Source organism: Perna viridis, chromosome 13 (genome assembly GCF_037379345.1).
Source record: "Perna viridis isolate PV_CMFRI_1.1 ecotype Kerala chromosome 13, ASM3737934v1, whole genome shotgun sequence".
In the NCBI taxonomy this organism is placed as follows: domain Eukaryota; kingdom Metazoa; phylum Mollusca; class Bivalvia; order Mytilida; family Mytilidae; genus Perna; species Perna viridis.
In genome coordinates this window covers 18,068,924-18,089,783 of record NC_142457.1, presented here as the reverse complement: position 1 = coordinate 18,089,783, position 20,860 = coordinate 18,068,924, and the positions used below count along the sequence as shown (strand labels likewise).

General features: G+C 33.0%; 2 protein-coding genes across 3 annotated transcripts in view; one reads left to right on the top strand and one right to left on the bottom strand.

The window, feature by feature from the left end:
* LOC148599813 (MAGUK p55 subfamily member 7-like) overlaps positions 1–7,004 on the top strand; it is a 36,622-nt gene extending 29,618 nt beyond the window's left edge. The window contains exons 11-17 of the mRNA XM_088559162.1: positions 261–319; positions 897–1,070; positions 2,482–2,562; positions 3,063–3,156; positions 3,761–3,869; positions 5,183–5,320; positions 6,277–7,004. Coding sequence (XP_088415288.1) covers positions 261–319; positions 897–1,070; positions 2,482–2,562; positions 3,063–3,156; positions 3,761–3,869; positions 5,183–5,320; positions 6,277–6,450 — 829 coding nt within the window. The 3' untranslated portion in view covers positions 6,451–7,004. The remainder of the gene's footprint in view (positions 1–260; positions 320–896; positions 1,071–2,481; positions 2,563–3,062; positions 3,157–3,760; positions 3,870–5,182; positions 5,321–6,276) is intronic.
* A 1,055-nt stretch (positions 7,005–8,059) lies between these two features.
* Positions 8,060–20,860, bottom strand: part of LOC148599812 (uncharacterized) — a 48,392-nt gene continuing 35,591 nt past the window's right edge. Inside the window, exons 18-24 of one of the 2 annotated variants that reach the window (XM_088558963.1) lie at positions 19,078–19,235; positions 17,186–17,338; positions 16,515–16,701; positions 15,178–15,280; positions 14,484–14,539; positions 13,725–13,991; positions 8,060–8,991 (exon numbers count right to left, since the gene is read on the bottom strand). In XM_088558963.1, the coding sequence (XP_088415089.1) occupies positions 8,906–8,991; positions 13,725–13,991; positions 14,484–14,539; positions 15,178–15,280; positions 16,515–16,701; positions 17,186–17,338; positions 19,078–19,235 (1,010 nt within the window). In that variant the 3' untranslated portion in view covers positions 8,060–8,905. The remainder of the gene's footprint in view (positions 8,992–13,724; positions 13,992–14,483; positions 14,540–15,177; positions 15,281–16,514; positions 16,702–17,185; positions 17,339–19,077; positions 19,236–20,860) is intronic. The other variant, XM_088558964.1, reaches the window with a different exon arrangement.

Sequence of the window (20,860 nt, the reverse complement as noted above, 5' to 3'; positions counted from 1 at the left end):
AATGAAATCAGTTGCTTTGATGTTTACGTGAGATTTGTGTAAAATACTGAATACAAACGTTCCAATGATTTGTAAAATTTGTGTCCCTTACCGTAGGTCTTCCTCCTTAAACCGAACCAATTTGGCAGTTCAAAAAGGCTTCTCTTTCGACATGTTTCTCTGTATCAATTATACTTTTAAGAAACGTTTTCAACTGGTAATGATTTGATAATTATACTGAATAATTTCTATATTTTTTCTGTTATTTATTTGCATTTCAGACGAGAGGTTATACGGAGTGCTGAGGTGACAGAGGAAGAAACAAGTCGGAGCAGAGCACGTAGGTACATATTTTTCCAACTTTTTGGTTCCAATTCTGTGAATGGAAGGCTCATTTCTATGCTATAACAAAACATAACATTTTGACCCCCCCAAAAAAATTAAAAAATTAAAAAAAAAAAGAAAAAATTAAAAAAAAAAAGTATTATCTTTTAAAAAAGATGGCCGACGCAGTAAAATTTGTTCATTTCACTTATCATTTTCTACATTTCATCAGGTAATAACACACGGCACGCAATTTCAAATTCCAGTTTTTTATCGAACGCGACTACGTTATCAGCATTTGGCCAATCGGGGAAACAGAACTTTGATCAGGTGACATGCGTTTCCATGGAAGAGCATTTTTAAGGTCAAAGGGTAAACCACAAAACTATACCGACTGCGTAAAAAAAAAACAAAAAAAAAACAACAAAACAAAAAACGATTTTGTTAATTGATTTAAACAAAAGTGTTAAATGTAATGTCCAGTAAACCATGTTGCATGTAATGCCCTGTAAACCGAACATTGTAGGGTATTTACATCCCTTTGTTGTGCAAATTATGAGGTAAAAGCAATGACGTATGTTATTTTATTGCAGGATCGATAAGCCCGTGCAGGATAAGTCCAAAAAGCGTGCGGTCAAAGAGAGTAAGGAAGATGATGTATCATGCTGTCCTAAACTCAGACTTTGACCTCAAAGATATACCAACTTATGAAGAGGTAGAGTTGTTGTCACCTGATGCAAAGTTTAAACGGCCGCTAGTTTTAATAGGTAACCCTTAATTGTATGATGAAATGTCCTGATAGGAAACTTTATTTCAATCATTGAAGTTCATTCCAGATGTGTATGTTATTCATATTGAAAATGGTGTTTTAATTCTATTTTCCACAAAACTTTCAAATTAAGGGCTTCTTGATTCAAGAGAAAATGGAAAGACATTATATCTTTTGAGAATTCAAATTCTGATGTTAGCCAAGTTTCAGTAGCTGGCAAATGCTTTGAGTACTTCTTTTTTCTAAGAATCAGGCAAAATGTGTGCAAGGTGTGGACATGAAGAATAAAACGTAGAGATTTTATTGTACAATCCAAGTATCTCCAGAAATAATTATCGAAGTGTTTGTAAAGTTCGCCTTTTTAAGATATGGATAGGCCAAATTTAGTTGAAATGCATTATGACAAAATGGTGTGAAAATTTTCCACACTTTTGTTCTATATCTCTATGTCACAGATGTTTCAGGATGAATTTCAATAGCTTTTTGGTTGTTCCTAGATGCATGAATATCTTAAGGCAAAAAGACAAAATTGAGAATAATTTTGTGCTATCCATTGGCTGATTCTTACACAGAAGGGTAATTAAAGAACAAAAGTATTATTCACATACCCTACAATACAAAATAGAACAACGAAGTCTAGTGCCAAGTGAGTTATCAGAGTGGTCGAATAATAGATTTTGTTCTCCGTGTTTAATTATCATTGAAACATGTATGATTTAAGAGCTAATGTTATAATTATAAAATTTGAGGGTGTGCATGCTCATTTGGAAATTGATTGATATTGTCAACAATGTTATCAAGGCGATAAAGCTTTTTCCTCATGGTGTCAAATTAAGAAAAAAAAAACAGATGTTCTTACAGCTTGTGCTATATTGTGACATGCATTTCCTTTCCTCGTTTGTCTACCCCGGACTTGACTTTTTTTATGAGCAACTCGGCGGGTGTTTCCTTGGATGGATCGTTATGGTGTATCCATCAGCACCATGAAAACTGATTTATTCAACGGGTCATAGTTTTCCTTCCCTTGTTTGTCTACCCCGGACTTGACTTTTTATGAGCAACTCGGCCTGTGTTTCTAGAAAAGCAGAGGACGCTTACCCTACCGGTGCACCTGGTCCATGCTCCCAGTTTTTAGTGGAGTCCGAGTTGCTCATTTACTTTTTTACTTTGTTTGTATGATTTTAGTTACTTTATGTTCTTTGTTGTGTATGTCTGTTTTCCATGTCTGGTCTTTGTCCCTGGATTACATTCTTTTGATTTCCGCTATAACCTTTGTTCCCTTGAATACTCTTTTAGTTACTTTATGTTCTTTGTTGTGTATGTCTGTTTTCCATGTCTGGTCTTTGTCCCTGGATTACATTCATTCTGATTACCGCTATAACCTTGGTTCCCTTGATTACTCGTCACAGGTGCCCCTAAAGTTGGAAGGAATGAGTTGAAAAGAAGGCTGGTTGTTTCTACGATTGATCATTTTGAAGATGTAGTTCCATGTAAGTTCCATTAAGATCTTTAAAAGTGTGTGGTTTTCATAATCTCTTCTATATCCACTATCACAGCTAAATAATCAACCACGAAACAAAAAAATAACAAAAAAGTGTTGATCAGAAGTTTTCAAGTTTTATAGAATACACTTAATGTATAACCTTACATGAAAAAAAATAACAATATGAAAATTGCATGGAGTCTACTTTGGAGATGGTCACACCAGTTCTACAATAAGTGCAAAATATTGGCAATTCTTGAGAGGACGTGCTGCTAGTTTGAAGTGTGCCATGAGATAATATCTGTCAAAACTATTCAGCATCAAAATTGTTCGGCATACAAATTACATTACAGACAATATAACGTAACGCGATGTTGTCGTTAACAATTATTACTTATATTTTTGTACCACAGCGTAAGCTGGAAATAGAATATATCTTGGTTTATACACATGCCAAGATGATTGAATTTGTGAGTAACACAGAAATGTCCTTTTGTGCAATTTTAGTCACATCCCGTCCAAAGAAACCGACAGAGCTGGAAGGTGTTGAATATCACTTTATAACAAGAGATGAAATGGAGAGTGCACTTGTAGCACAACGGTACATATTTAATTTTAAGGAATATTTTGTTTATCCATGTTAGTAAGATTTGTGTCGTACACAGTAAAGCTGTCAGTCGTTGTGTTTACAAAAAATACGTTATCCTAATATTGGACATTAGTCTTGACATAATGACTTATTTCCTTAAATAATGTCATAGCTTACGTTAATAATACAACCTCATTTGGAACGATGACATGGTCTTTATATTTTTGTGGGTAAAGGACATGATGATTTTAGTTACAAAATGAGAAGAGAGATAACGATAAAATATTTCCAACCATCAGCAGATGCAAAGAACTTAACATTGTTAAATTGAAAACACAAAAGTTATTTTCCTGACTTGGTACATACATATTGTCGGAATAAAGCACGCTTTATATCTCACTCTTATTTTCTAAATATTTTTATGCTATTTCAATTTAGCCTCTACATGTTATTGGTCGTTTCAACCCTGTCGTTCTATGCATTTTCCTTGTTGATGGAGAATCCATTGAACAAATAAGCTGGAGGTTCTTAAAAACACTACCCATTATAGTGATTCTCCACCCATGTGGTTTAGTACTTAACAGCTAATCATTTTGTTACTCCTGTTTTAATATAGATTCATAGAGCATGGAGAGTTCAAAGGTCACTTATACGGTACAAGGAAAGATTCGATCCTATCTGTGATTAACTCAGGAAAAGTGTGTGTACTCACACCTAACGCTCAGGTACATGTATATACCAGCTTATTTTGTATAAATATGAAACTGAGTTTTGATACTTAATCAAGTACCGGTCCACATAAAATTCAGACACTACCAAGTGATTAATGGTGTAAAAACAAACACCCACCAAACAAGCAATGCTTTTTCAGTCTACATATGATATACTTTCATATAACAACAATCTTTTCTGCACCCAGATCTGCACTTATTAGAAAATCATATATTCATCTCCAAATAAAATCAACCAAATGAAGCCAAATCAAGAATGATAGCTCTTGCAAAGTGCAAATTTCATGTACAATCTATATGATTTTTATCTCAAAAGCGCAACAACCAAATGAAAAATTGAGACTGTTTATGTGATCATTAACTGTTCTTGAACAAGAAATGGTACTGAATTCGGTGGGTTTTTGATATGCATTGATCACCTTCTGTCTGATATTTGGAAAGACTGCTAGTTAACAAGATAAAATTTCTCACAATGACTCACGTAGTATATCATCATTTACTAAGGCAAATGTTTCTAACGTTCGGTATTCGATGCCTTTACATGAGAACAATGCTACCATAAAATTTCATGTAACAATTATATACTAAGATATAAGCCTGTGTCGAATGTCAGTTGCTGAAAAATCCTCTGCTCAATCATAAATCAATAAATTATTTTTTCGATTGTTGAGCTCTAACACTAACTAAAACAAATTAGAATGAGTGGCTTTGATTAATGTAACACTACCAATGCTCGATAATTAAAAATGTATTTATAGTTCAAATCCAATCGTGGACTAAATTGAAATCTAATCAGGAAATACAACCAAGAAATGGTATAGTTACGTACATAATTCAATATTTGTCACATTGGGTTGAAAGTAAATTACTGTTCGAACATGTACTGAACAAGACATATGAAACATACGTTCTCAGTTGCTGTCAAACGTATGTTTAGAACCGTAATGATATTCCCAGATTATGTACTTCCAATATTATATAAATAACTCTTTTCAAAAATGAAGCGCTTTGTAAAATCTGTGTAACCAAATGATTTGTATGATGAAGTTTATGTGTAATTTATTGATTTTTTGCTGGTCTTCACAATGTGACTCATACGGAAAACTTAGTCAAGACTTTAAAATTGTTAGTCGATGCTTCTCTGAAAAGCCCGAGGAATTAAGGGGATATAATGACGACTGATTGGCTTTGATTCAGAAAAATGTGTCAAAGTTTGGTGGCATGCCTACCACGTGAGGTTAAACAGCAATCAATCTATAATCTATATTTTGACGCTGTAAAATGCGTCAATTTCATTTTTTTTTCAGGCCTTACGTTTTATAAGAACTGCTGAAATAAAACCGTATGTGATATTCATCAAATCTCCACCATTCACAGATCTCCAATCAACTAGACAGAAACAAAATGCTGTATTTGTGTATGAAGGAAACGCAAGACCATTCACCGTAAGAATAATATATCTTTCGTTTATGAGAACAATTGCCTTTATGGTCGATTCAGCTGTGACATAACAAGCCGTATTTGAAGTGAAACAAAATAGGTAATTGTTTCCATTATCTCGCAAGAAACGCAAATTTGGGGCTTGTTCCTCATAAATTCGAGCCGCAATACTGAGTAAAAGAGAGAAAGGCACAACATAAAAGGAAAGGTCGGGAGGCAATGACGAACGACGGTATTTGCACCTAGAAAAGTTTATGTCATGAATTTGGGGAAATGGTTATCCCAAAAATGTCTTGTTTGCCGGTCAACAGGTTCTTTAACTCTATTGTGTTCGAACAAATCGGGTGAAATGATCTTTACAGACAACTTTACTACTTATAGTTTTCGAATTTCAATTTTCCACCGTTCAGAATAAAATTATTTTGATCGATATACCTTTCTGTTTACATTATGTTCTTTTTGGTATTATTTGCAGCTAGGTTCCCAAATGAGAAGAAAACTTTTTGCATATACCTTTTTTTATTTTTTTTGCAATTTTGGTAATCACTGGTAATTAAAAAAAAACAAAACGTAGGAATATTAATGGAAGGTTCTTTGTTAAACATATGATTTATCTTCATTTATTTCGCTTGATAGTGTCACAGACTGTTTTTGCCTGCGTGTGATTTGCAGTATTAGTTTCAGCACAAAACCGACTTAGTGACGTCATGGGCTAATCGGAAGGAGTCTGATGATCATCAGCGCCATCGATTCCTTCAGTTAGATTAATTCTGCAAGATGGCAATCTGCGTTTATTTCAAAAATTTCTTATGCATAGCCTTGTGCATTTTACAAAGTATATTTTGCATGAAAAATTTATCAATTTTGTTATTATGAGTATGGATTTCATAAAAACCCAACTAAATGCCATCTTTTAAATTGTCAGTTGTATTAATTAATCAAGGATGATTTTGCCTTTCAGTCAACTGACTTTGACAATATTGTCAAGACCTCGGTCACTTTGGAAGAAAGGTATGGCCATTTATTTGACGCTGTCATTGTTAACAACGATTTAAAGAAGGCTGCCTCAGACCTGATCAAGATTGCTAAAAATGTTGAAATGAAGTCACATTGGGTTCCAGTGTCTTGGGTTTGATATGCAATATAGAGTGGCACCTCGTGTCATGTTTAATGTTTTACATACGAAGACGGGGAAATGTTACTTCGGACACAACATTTTGAAATACATAGAATAGGATCAAATGTTCTGTTTGAATCATGACATGAAGGGACCGGGTCGTTTCAGTTAGAAGCAATTGGTATTTTTTTTGTAAAACAAAATTTGCATGAGAAATTATTGGTTTCAAAGGGATATTGTAAAACTCAATCTTCTGATCAAAGATGTATGAAGGATAGTGGTGTCAGGAAACTTTTTTCATATAGTTATTTAACTTGTACATTTGCAGCTGGATATGACATAAAAATGGCTATAATGAATTTTCCATTATACATGTACATGTACTGTACAATAGTATACATTTATGTTTTAAAAAGGTTGTGCAATCATTACACGAACTATCAGTATGCAGCATGCCTTAATGAATTAAATATCAGAGTTTACAATGTTTTTGTCATATGCAGTATATTCTACATTTATTTTATGTGAATGTGACATATATTGTTGTTAATAAAGGTAATTTATAAATATGCATATTCTTTTCATAATTTTCTGCCCCGTACTTGACTTTTTATGAGCAACTTCTAGAAGTATTTCTAGAAAAGCAGAGGACGCTTAACCTACCGATGCATCTGGTCCATGCGCCCAGTTTTAAGTGAAGTCGGAGTTGCTTATTTTACTTGTGTTACTTTGTATGCATTATTGTAGTTACTGTATGCGCTTTTTTGTGTTTGTCTGTTTTCCATGTCTGGTCTTTATCCCTGATTACATTCTTTTAATTTCCGCTAGAATCTTGGTTCCCTTGTTTACTCTTTGAATACCAAACTACGCGGACTTTTTGTACGTACAAGACTTTAAGAATCAGGCCTTTGGAACAAGGGGTAATGTTGCTTCAGAGTTAAAGTCATCATTATAATAGTTTAACGGTCGTTATCATGAACTCGTCGTATATATGTTGCATCCATCTTGTAATATGAGGACCAATTTGTCCACCGTATCAGTTTTCCTTAACTGAGACCTCAAATTTTATGAGGTACTTGGGGGGATCTTTTTGCTAGAAAAGCAGAAGACGCTTACCCTACCAGTACACAAACTCTTCTATAGATCACTGCCATTTCATAATTTGCTATGTATCATTCCAATTTACTGAAGCGCTGTCCCCTCAGATTTGATTTTTTTTACAAGTTACACTCTCCAAAATATGTAACACTCTTTACCAAAATACAGTTCAGTGCTGAGTGTAATTTCGTTCAGGAAATTGGTTGTGTCATTAACATCTGACCAAATCTTTATAATAAATTTAAAAGAAAAGTTATATTTAAAAGAAAATGTAAGTCTCTGGTAAAAAATAATGGATTTGTAGGCGTAGGTCATACACTATTTGTGGATGTTTTTTTCAGCCAAAAACGAGCATTATTAACAAGAATAATACTGTTGAACATTTGTGGCAACTCTGTGAGCAGTGGATAATTAAGCTTAGTAAAAGTACCTGAAACATAACTCGTAGACAAATGCAAGGACAATAGTCATTATAATAGTCATACAAGGCAATATTTGTAAATGAATCAAAACCTTAATCCATTTCCACACCAAGATATATTTTAATGATCAAATCCCATTAAAAAAAAGCTTCAAAATATGTACTAAATTTATGAAGATTAGCGCATTCAAATGATTTTCATACAAAAAAAAAGAGTCATGAGGCTACTACATTGTACTCAATAAAAAAGTCTTCAATGTGAAAGAGTAATCAAGGGAACCAAGGTTATAGCGGTAATCAAAAGAATGTAATCCAGGGACAAAGACCAGACATGGAAAACAGACATACACAACAAAGAACATGAAGTAATTAAAATCATACATACAAAGTTACGAGGAAACGTGAAAAATATCATAAAGAAGAAAGGCTTCTGAATGTTTTTTTTTAAACAAATACCCACTAACTACAGAAAGTATGAGCTAAGTATGTGCTAAGGTTATGAAAGGATACCCCCTGCACATCACCCAAGTTATGATACAGTCAAAATTTGAAAAAAAAATGTGGTCATACAAGATATTGCTTTGGTCTGAAACAAAAACAAGTTCTGGATGAAAAAACAGACTAATAGACAAACAGAAGGATGGGTAGATATCATGATCACTATATAAATCCAGTAAAGTGTGGAGTGAAGGTATAAACATTATGACATTTCTATACACAAGGTAAACTCTCAAATTACGAATCAAAAGTATAAAAAAACTGATATGGAGGGATCTGATAATTCATCAGGTGAATAAATTACAAGAGAGTTCACATATTGATCAACATTTTATCATATTCACTAGACAGTATAAAACAGAAGTTCCCTTTGGCACATCAAGTTATCAAGTTTCAGTAGCCTTTGCAGGTACAAATCCGTAACACAGTACTTCACAGAAGCAAAAGTGTCCGACTCTAAATCTGTGCAGCCCAGTCTGCCGTGCCCCACCATGCAACTGTCTGGGGTGATCCACTATCAACAACAACTCCTGTCACTCCACCTAAAAATGATTGATTGATTGAATGTTATAGCTTTAAATCATTGATATATAATCCCTTAACCTATTCATGTGATCAGACAGTAGGTGAATCATGGTAGAAAATATTCAATGAAATCTTATTGCAGACATGGAATTCATTACATTTTTAAGTGTCAGTTATTTGAAGTCTAAAATATATGAAATTGCATGATACTTTCCTCATCAAAGGGAGATAACTTTTTTTCCTTTTCCTGTTCATTCTTTGAGTTCACTTTTCCGCATTTTCTCAAACTTCTAAGATAAACAGCCTGTTAATTTGTCTTCAGGAGGTAGACCTAGGGTATGGGACACAACTCATAAAGATCATTGGAACATTTGTATTCGGCATTTTACATCAAACTTATGAAAGCATCTAAATAACTTGGATTCATTTTATTTTGCTTCAAATGAAAGCTTGAGAGGCTTAGGTGACATTGTATATGATGCAAACATATCACTGACTTCATGAGTTATGTCCCTTACCCTAGGTCTACCTCCTTAAAAAGACAATAAACTTCGTGCCCACATTGTGCTTTTTCTGAGCATGATTTGTTACATTTCAATTTTACTTGATTCTTACAGATTCCAGCACTTAATGACAGACAAACGACCAGTAAGGCCTGATTACTGACAAACAGGTAACCAACGACCAATGATAACTGATTACTGACACACAGGTAACCAAGGACCAGAAAGAACTGATTACTGACACATGGGTAACCAACGCCAGGAAAGAACTGATTACTGACACACAGGTAACCAATGACCAGTAAGAACTGATTACTAACACACAGGTTAGCAATGACCAGTAAGAACTGATTACTGACACGGGTAACCAATGACAAGTGAGAACTGATTACTGACATATGGGTAACCAACGCCAAGAAAAAACTGATTACTGACACATGGGTAACCAATGACCAGTAAACACTGATTACTGACACACGGGTAACCAATGACCAGTGGGAACTGATTACTGACACATGGGTAACCAACGACCAGTAAGAACTGATTACTGATACGGGTAACCAACGACCAGTGAGAACTGATTACTGACACACAGGTAACCAATGACCAGTAAGAACTGATTACTGACACACGGATAACCAATGATTGCTGTTTTGCTTCATGATTCATCAAATGTCTTTGGAAGAGTAATCAAGGGAACCAAGGTTATAGCGGTAATCAAAGGAACCAAGGTTATAGCGGTAATCATGGGAACCAAGGTTATAACGGTAATCAAAAGAATGTAATCCAGGGACAAAGACCAGACATGGAAAACAGACAAATCAAATACAAGCATTTTAGGAAAAATTTAATTCTAAATTACAAATATTAAACTCATGTTTATTATTTTATTAGCAAAAGCTTATATAAAAATAAAATTACTTACAATTTGTTTTAAAGTTTATATTTTTCATATTTTTTGTGACACCATAAAACAAAATACATTACTCTGTGAACAGCATGATCAAGAATAATGTGTTGTAAAAAAATATTCGAAATCTAATGGAATATTTTATGATACCCTAAACAGTGCAAACAACTCTTTGGGGGCAAGCAACTAAAATGGCCATAACTTTTGTATTTATCAATCTGATTTAACTCAAGTTCATTCTTGAACTAAATTTTATGATGCTAAATAACAATACAAAGTTTGAAAATATATCCTTTAATATTTCTTTAAGTAATCATCTTTAAACCGTCAGGGGATGAACAAGCAGAAAAATGGATTGATGGACAAGCAGTTTTTCAGAGGGTATCACATCATACCTTTCCACTTGATATGGTAGGGTATACAGTCCTTGAATCAATCTGCACAACAATTTGACGGATCAATAACCGCTGACTGATTTATCTCTGAAGGATCAATAACCAATGACCATTGACCGATCTGACCGCAGTTTTGTGATGTAAAATGAGGGATGATATGTTTAAAACACAAGAAATGTGAAATAAAGATATAAATTGATGTTTAATCAATTGCATTATATAAATATGTGTAAAATTGACACAGAAAACAACGAAAACCGTAAAATACATTGACCGCTCTTTGGTCACAAGATGCGATCAAAGGTTTAATAGATCCGATTGATGGATAGATGACCGATGGGAAACTGATCAGTGACTGATGACCGACTACATTTGTTGTTGCATGGACCGGTTCAGGTACTGTAACAACTGGTCATAGATTAACCCTGTTTTAATAATGAGTTTGATGGATCAACGACTGATCTGTAACAAACCATTATCTATTACTGATTGCAATAACAATATCATGGATGGGTTTCTGTATTTTATCCTGCAACGAGGTAATTTGTTAAACGAATAAAGGTATACGGTTATTTTTTTGCTGTATCCGTATATTAGCAGGTTATCGACTTTCTAGCTCCTCCCACTCACGTGATAGGCGGAACTACTTTTTTCTGGTATGTGTAAATTAATCATGGCCACCACCATAGATACGATATAAACAAATTGCGATTGCGTATCAAGTTAATCTTTTTTTTGCTGTTTTGTTTGGTTTTCACCTGAATGAAATAAAAGATTTTATGTAAACCAAATAATGATTTTGTTTGTATTTTTTTCACTGTCATATATATGGCAAATCCCAAATCTCGTTCAGATTTGATTCATTATCAGTTTGCAAACCACTTCCCCTGTCATTTCAGTCATGTCGGACTCGGAACCAGAGTGTCCGTCACAATTTAACATAAACTGGTCCCCACTTGAAGAAATTGAAGCATTACAATATGATAAAACTTCTGAAGAAACTGTTATGGTCTTGGATTTATTACTGCCTAAACACAAATTTCACACCTGAACTCTACTGCCATATACCAAACATAAACAAGTCAGCTTCCACCTTCCTCGTGAAATTCAAAACTTTAATGTTCTTAAAATCAACTTTACAACATTCAAAATATTTGTATTTATTGTTCATTTTACTTATTTGTCTCTTGGAATTAAATAAATTTTGATACATTGTTTATTTTCTTCAAACAGCTTTGATGGATTATATGGTGCGGATTGAATTTCAATATTTACTGAGTCATGCGCCATGCGTATTATTTTTTTTCCCTCGGGTTTAACGATCGGGGCTCCTCAGGGGATAAGCATTCTAAAATTTTATTTTAAAAATGTACACACGCACAAAACTATTAATATAACAGGATAAAAACCATATAGGTACATTGTCGAAAATTATTGAAGATATGTGTATTCGGCTTGGAACGGAGGAAATAGCTCGGCGGAGCCTCGCATTTCCTACCCGTTCCGATCGCCTCATCAGATTTTGACTTTTTATGTGATATTTGATTTTGATGTTGAAAGATATGACAATGTGATGATTATGATGTCACCAGATATGACAAGGTAATGTTTGAATATGATGTCATCAGATATGACACTGTAATGTATGATTATGATGTCACCAAGTATGACAATGTCATGTTTGATTATGATGTCATCAGATATGACACTGTAATGTATGATTATGATGTTACCAAGTATGACAATGTTATGTTTCATTATGAATCACCAGATATGAAAAAATGTTGTTTCACTACTGTATTACCAGATTTGACAATGTGATGATTGTCAATGATGTCACATGATATGACAATGTGATGATTGATTTTGAAATCATCAGATATAACAATGCAATGTTTTGATTATAATGTCACCAGATATGATACTGTGATGTTTCATTATGATGTCACCAAATATGACATTGTCATTTTTGACTATAATATCACAAGGTATGAGAATGTTATATTCGATTATGATGTCACCAGATATGACAATGTGATGTTTGATTTTGAAAAAAAAATCAGACATAACAATGTTATGTTTGATTATGAATTTCCAGATATGAAAAAATGTTGTTTGACTATGGTATCACCAAATTTGACAATGTGATGATTGATTATGATGTCACCTGATATGACATAGTGATGATTGATTTTGAAATCATCAGATATAACAATGCAATGTTTTGATTATAATGTTACCAGATATGACACTGTGATGTTTGATTATGATGTCACCAAATATGACATTGTCATTTTTGACTATAATGTCAGAAGGTATGAGAATGTTATGTTTGATTATGATGTCACCAGATATGACAATGTGATGTTTGATTATGAATCACTAGATATGACAATGTGATGTTTAATTATGAATCACCAAATATGAAAATGTGATGTTTGATTATGATGTCACCAGATATGACAATGTGATGATTGTCAATGATGTCACATGACACGACATTGTGATGATTGATTTTGAAATCATCAGATATAACAATGCAATGTTTTGATTATTATGTCACCAGATATGACACTGTGATGTTTGATTATGTCTCCAAATATGACATTGTCATGTTTGACTATAATGTCACAAGATATGACAATGTGATGTTTGATTATGATGTCACCAGCTATGACAATGTGATGTTTGATTACGAATCACCAGATATGACAAGGTGATGTTTGATTATGAATCACCAGATATGACCATGTAATGTTTGATTATGATGTCACCAAATATGACAAAGTGATGATTAATTATGATGTCACATGCTATGACAATGCAATGTTTGATCTTTTTTTCAAACACTTTAAAATTACCTCAACAAAAGCAGAATTGTAAGGACCAATGTGTTCATGGCAAGATGGATGTATCAAAACAAAAGTTTCAAGTAAGCTTACCACTAATGTCAATACTTCCAAATGTGAATCCATAGTTTGTCTTCAAAGCAGCATAGCTCAGGCCAGAGAGATCAGTTATGGGTATATTTTTAGCACTGATAAAGTTGGGGTCCGTTTGAATGCTATTCACCTCTTCACCTACACAAAGGTCCCATTCAAATCCACCATCATAACTGCAGGTGTAGGAGATGCCATCAGCTGATACCCCAAGAACAGTGGAGGTGTTTGATATTACTCCAATGACATTGGACACATAGTCATCAATAGCTAAAATATTTTACAAGAATTATTGTGATGAGGTTAATTTTTGAGATGTACCATACTAGTAATTATTGTGTTCTGAAAATAAAACCATGAATAACATTTCAAGTTAAAACAAATGTTCTTATGGGATTTTTAAATGCAGGAAAACACATGCTTTCAAAGTGGCCTTTCAAATATGCTGCCATATGGTTTAAAACAAATGTTACAATATTTCTGTGTATTGGTAATAACTGGAGTTGAAAAAGTGTCTTCAAATACCACCTCCCCTTTTATTGTAACAGCATTCACATTCAACTGCTTTCTAAACACCTTATATATTTTATAACAAAAATGAAATACTTCCACCTTTAAATCAAACACAGCAGTCTACCTTATGTAAGGTCATAAATTAGGATGCCATAATAAAAAGTATCATCATTATTCAAGTTAAATTTTACACTTAAAACTTTGAAAAAAAAAATAATCACAAAATTGTCAATAAGTAAAATTTGATACCTTTACCTTCCCATAAGCTTCCTAAATCTTCAGACCTTGAACACTGGACTTGGTTTCTGAAAATAAAAAAGATGATATTCAATTGAACACAATCTGATGAATTTTATCTTATCATCAATGTAGTCTACTTACCTCTACTTACAAACATTTTGTGAGTTTTATATTATAAACTCCAATATTGAAAAGTCAAGTCACAACATTGGTTGGAACCCTAATTTTTTGGAAAATATTTTTCAATTTTATAAACAATAGAATCACAACAGTAAAAATTAGAAATAATGTGAGTAAAGCCCATTTGGTGATACCCCCAATGCCCTCCCCAGAAACCATTCAAGATACCCAATAAGTGATTTCAGCTTTAAGATGGAAGAACAAAATAGGAGGTGCACAATGGCATCATTGTATAAAGGTTCTGTGAAAATTTCATCAAATTTTATTCAGCGGTTTCAGGGGAGCTGCTGATTAGAACAGGGGATAGGCAAACACATATGGGTATAATGAAATTCAGAAGAGAATGCCACATTAACGCATTTAATCATGAAAACTAAGCCAATTAGTATACCAGGAAAATTGGTTCATCCACTGTAACATTGGGTGGTTATACAGTTTATGGAGTGCAGTATCTATTTCTACCTAGGAATGGATGTGATATATTTTGTATAGCCATACCACTTTCTGGGTGTACATAACTTACTTGACTTCAGTGACCATACAGACAAACATAATACCACTGACTGGTTCCACTAGTAGAGTCCTGTCATGCAATGTGATTGGACCAGCAGAGGTAGATTCACAACCTGGGTGAAATAAGAAATCTATGCTTTTTACTGAAAAGTACATTATCTCAAAATCAAAGGGCTAATCCAAGTCTGTGGGGTCAGAACACAGTTGATTTACTAATGTGGTGGGGGAGGGGTGAAATTTTGAATTTTATTTATCAGACAAATGTATTGAATCTTAGTAGTAATGTACATGTGCTGGTGGTACCCCTAAATATCATGGGCTTTCTACCCCCAGGACACACTTTTTAATGGAATAGCTCTAAAGAAACTTCTCCTCCATTGTATGTAATCAAAATTCCATTGCATATATGGATTTCATTAAAATCATGAGTCATAGACTTGAAGCTTCCACTGAGCTGTGTTAATCATTTGTTAATGTTCTGTCAAGAAGTGAAAAAAAATGAGAGGTTTCTATAATTTACCAGAATTCAACATATATACCTACTAATTGAATAATATTACAATTCTTCAAAAAAGAGTTTTAGTTTTGAAAAAAAAAACAAAAAAAACAATAGCAGTAAATTGTAACATGTTTTAAGTTCATGGATTGTTTGCCTAAATCTTGAAATGAATTACCAGGAGAGCTCTTTGATGGTCAATATGAATTCTGAGCATTGATATCACTTAAAGCCATTCTGGATAATATAAATTACATGTTGGAACTGAAAGTTGTTCTAATAAACATAAACTTAAGTAGTAGTCCAGCTAAGAATCATGAAGACATGATTTATGGTTCGAAAGCCTACATATTTTCATTTTTAATATTTTAAAATGTTATAGTAAACAGAAATCAACATGTGGGTCTTCATATATCCCCTGTTTATAAGAGATATAATTTATACAGAATGTATTATACAGTTCAAACTAAAGGGAGATAACTCTCTAAATGACATTAAAATACAGTAGAAACCATTTGATTTTCAATGTGAATTACCTCCTAAGAGCAGACAGATTGTAATGAATGATTACACATTTCAATATATAGACCTATAAATCAAGTTAAAAACAAAATAAAAATGTGTAGCCTTTTTAAGGGTGTATGACATAAAGAATTTGCATGATTCTTAGCTGGAGTACTACTCATTTTCCAAGAAACCGATAATGCACAGAATCATAATAATCAGAAGGCATTGCTGAAAATGTTAACGAGTAATAGCTCCTGTTTCAAGTGGAATGAAATGTGACAATCTAAAGCTGAGTTATCTCCCTTCATCTTTCTGCTTTTGCCAAGAGCTGTGGACAACATTACCTGCATAGTCATTGCTTTTCTTTATTCCAAATACATCAAGTCTGATCCCAGGGAGGCAGTCATTGATTAAGGCTGTCTTAGGGATAATTCTGATATAACGTTTTCTGAAGAACTCATGTTCCATCAGGGTGACATTGAATCCATCATTGACCTGCTTTACACCATTATCAAAAGAAACTGTGAAAATCTGTAAAAAAAAAAAAAAAAATTGATGTGTTTTCTTTTCTTCACTTTGAGATTTTACAAGGAATTCTAAAAGCATGGATGACTTTATGAGGAACAACCAGGAAGTAGATAAAATGAAAACAACACTATTTCAACAAAGGAGAGTATCAAAAGGTGAAATCCATGGGTATAAGCAGGTTCTAGAACACACAAATTGGGTTCACATTTAAATTTAATTTTCATCAAATAGAAATTATTTATGACAATATATTTCCACGATTTTTCGGTCCTTGTGAAAATAAATTGAGCAAGAAAATTAGTTGGTATACAGTAATCACTGTATCAAGTTAATCTGCAATTTTTTTTTTATAAGTAAAGAATATCAGGTAACAGTAATAGGAATATCCTTGTCTCTGAACAGAACAAAATCTGGGCTTAGGAGCAAGGGTAAAAGTTATAGACAAACGGACAACCAGACCGACCATGTTCATGGAGGGACACATTACCTTTTCTGTATTGGTGACATTGTCCATCAGTGAGGTCCAGTCATGCCCTGTATTGCTGTACTGCACTACAAACGTAGTGATGTAGTCCAAATTGCTGCTACCATGGGAATAGATTGAAAAGCCAACTATCTGCCACACATTTCCAAGATTGAGCTATAATGGAGAAAAATTAATGAATAACTTGCTTTGTGGGGAACAACTCGGTTAAATCAAAAGTGAAAGTAAACAATGAAAATAGAACCTAAACCATAATATTCGAAGGGGTATATGTTAATATCAGTTAACAGCTCTGTTTTGAACTGGAAATTTTAGCTTACTCTGTACAAAAAAAGGCTAATTGACTTCTTTTTGTGTTTAAAAGATGACTAAAACAGAGTTGCCTATTTTTGTTTGTGCATCAAAACAATGACACAAAATTAAGAGAATTGCAGGTGGTTCTTCAATCCTGACACCTGGTCACATGTTACAACTGATTAAATATTGTTTTTCTAAAGTTTACTTCATGATACAGAAGGCTTCTTTAGTTGGAATATTCAAGTTGTTGAAGCAAAGAAAACTGTATTGAAATCAAGAGTTTTCCTACATTTCCAAAAACTTACACATTTTAGCTCTATTCCAAGTAATGCATGTTTAAACTGTAAGGTTTTATTGGCTAAGTAAGTAAGTACACATTTTACTAATTATTATTTAATTTCCATACAAATTTGAATTTTTAGGGTGGAATCATACCCTTTTCACTACTAATCTAAATTTGAGATATTTATAAGTATGTTCATACAACATCATCTCTTTGAATAAATGATAGACAAAATTTAACAAAGATCCACCTTAAAGTGATTAAAAAAATCATCTTTGAATATCAGAGACTCCTGGAAATAAAAATTCTAAAACTTTTCATGGTTTGCATTTTGCACAACAATAATAGTTATTAAACTGAGTTTCATGTTCATAATTATTCTAGTCAGGTTAAACAATTTAGCTCACTCACTGATTATTGATAGGTCATAAAAAGTTGTATACAATTAAAAATTTTTGCCTAGGGATTAAAAAAAACCACATAATATTGCACTGCAAACTTTTTTTTACATTTAAAGCCTCATTGAAAACAACTAAAACAAAAAAAATAATGATTCCACCTTTTAAGACAAATATTTGAACAAAAGACAATTATCAAAACTCCATACAACATATTTTATTTTCAAAAGATGTTTTGGGACATCCAGGCAGCATAAAACCCAAGGAGTAGGTTCAGAAAGTATCAAAATCAGCCCCAAAAACTTAAGAGTTTCAAATAAATTTGAAAATTGCTTAACTAACTCATTGAATATGCGCCTTCTTTAAAAACAAAGTTTCATTGCTGTTCAGATATGTGTTGCTTTAAAATTGTAGAAGAAAACAAAGCCAAATAAGAAAATTTAGCAGAATTGTGTAAAAATAGCTTATTTCATGAGACATTTTTATGTAGAAAATATAGAGCGCATTTGTCGAACTCTGTGGTTTTTTATACAAAAACAGCCTTCTGTACCACCACAAATCCTGACAAAAGATTTCCATGGTCATAGCTTGTGCTCTATATTTTTGGATTAAAAAAAAAAAACCGACCCTGAATGCTCTCATTTTTGTGAAAATCCTTTCAAAACTGTGTAGAAGTGGAGTTTTGTGCCCTCCTTTTGACTAAATTATAAAACAGTTTGGTATTTTCTGTGTATTAGTACTTTAGCTTTAAAATAGGCAAATGGAAACTTTCAAATAGTAAGTTGAAACTTTGGCAAATTAGTAGGCCTGAAACTACTGTTAGTGAATTTACCCCTTTGTCCATCATCGATAAGGTAATACAATAATTGACTTAAAAATTGTTCTATGTCAAAACTATTTTTGTTATTGATTCTTACTTGTAGGTATTCCTGTCCACAGAATGGGGAGCCTCTGATACTAGGTTTCCAGCCCAGGTTAGATGTAGAGACGGCTGTACTGGCAGCATTAGGTGTTTCTTCTGATGAACTAACAAACTGGCATGCCTGCAGCTGGGACGTCACTGATACGAATGCATCTACAAGATAAAATGTGTTCATATAAATATTGTAATATTTCAGACAAATAATAAAGATTAATTCTTTTTTTCAAAATGTTCTGTAACTAGAAAGTACTTCCATAGACATTGTATCAAAGTAGTTATACAAATTCTGAAATACATCCAAAATTTGGCAAATTCTGTTCATGCTTTGTGTCAAGTGTGTGCAAAAATTCTGAAATACATTCATGAATATTGTGTTCAGGTTTCCAATGTCATGTGTAAAGTGTATGCAAAATTCCTCTGCATCATGTGTGTATTCCTCAATACAGAAATACTGTAAACATTTTGGTAGTTGTTAATTTTCGAGGATTCTGTCAAGTGAACATATTCATGGGTATCAAATTTTCGCAGTTTCAAAATATGATTAGCATTATAAAGTGTTAAAATTCAAATCATGCAAATTTGGAGGTACTTTTTTTCGCAGTTGTCTGTTGAGATGAGAAAAGAGTGAAATTAATACATCTAAAAAATTGACACTTACCATATGTGTAAGGTCATGCGACCTATCTCTTTTTTTTGTAAAATACGTAAATAATATATGGATTCTAAATTCATCTTGTGATTTGTGATTTTTTGTCTCGAGTATAAGCCATACATTGTTAACCCTGCCACATCAGGGGGCAACTCCAAAAAAATCAATGAAAAATTAAGAATCTGCGACATAAAAATGTAAGATTTGTGATTTGTGTGCACATGAATGGAAACATTATATATTTCAGGAGATGTATGTTAACTATGCACCTAACCTATGCTCCATAATTGGAAATATATCTAGTTTTGAGTTTTTCTCTTTTAGTTTCATATATTATATATAGTTTTTGCCTGTTATTAAGTAGCACTCCAGCTAAGGATCATGCAAAATGTGATTCATGGGTAAAAAGCCTACATATTTTTATTTTTGATATTTTGTTTAAAATGTCATAGTAAACAGAAATTAACATGTGGTTTTTAATATAACCCGTGCTCTTAGGAGACAAAAATTATATAGAATGCACTGTAGAGTTCAAAATTAAGGGAGATAACTCTGTAAATGGCTCTCAAATACAATAGAATCTACTGTATTTTCAATGTCGATTATCTCCTAAGAGCAGGCAGATTTGAATGAATAATTACACTAATTACACATTTCATAGTATAGACCCATAAAACAACTTAATTACAAAAATAAAAATATGTAGCCTTTTTTGGGGTGTATCACATTTTTCAGATTTTGCATGATTCTTACAAAGACGACTACTTAATTTCTGTGTAGTATTTGCTTCCCTATTTACTTTTAACTGATTTTATGCCTTAAGTATAGACCATACATGTAAACCCTTCCACATCAGGGGAGACTCCAACAAAATCAATGAAAAATTTAGAATCTCCCAAATAAAATGGAAAATTTGTGTTTTTTTTGTTAAAATCCATATAATAAAAAAAACTTCTTCACGTCGAAAAACTGCTTTTACGTAACAATCTCCCACATAAGACAATATTGTCAATGGATGTGAATCTCCCACATGAGACAATATTGTCAATGCAGGAGAATCCCCCACATGAGACAATATTGTCAATGTAGGAGAATCCCCCACATGAGACAATATTGTCAATGGAGGAGA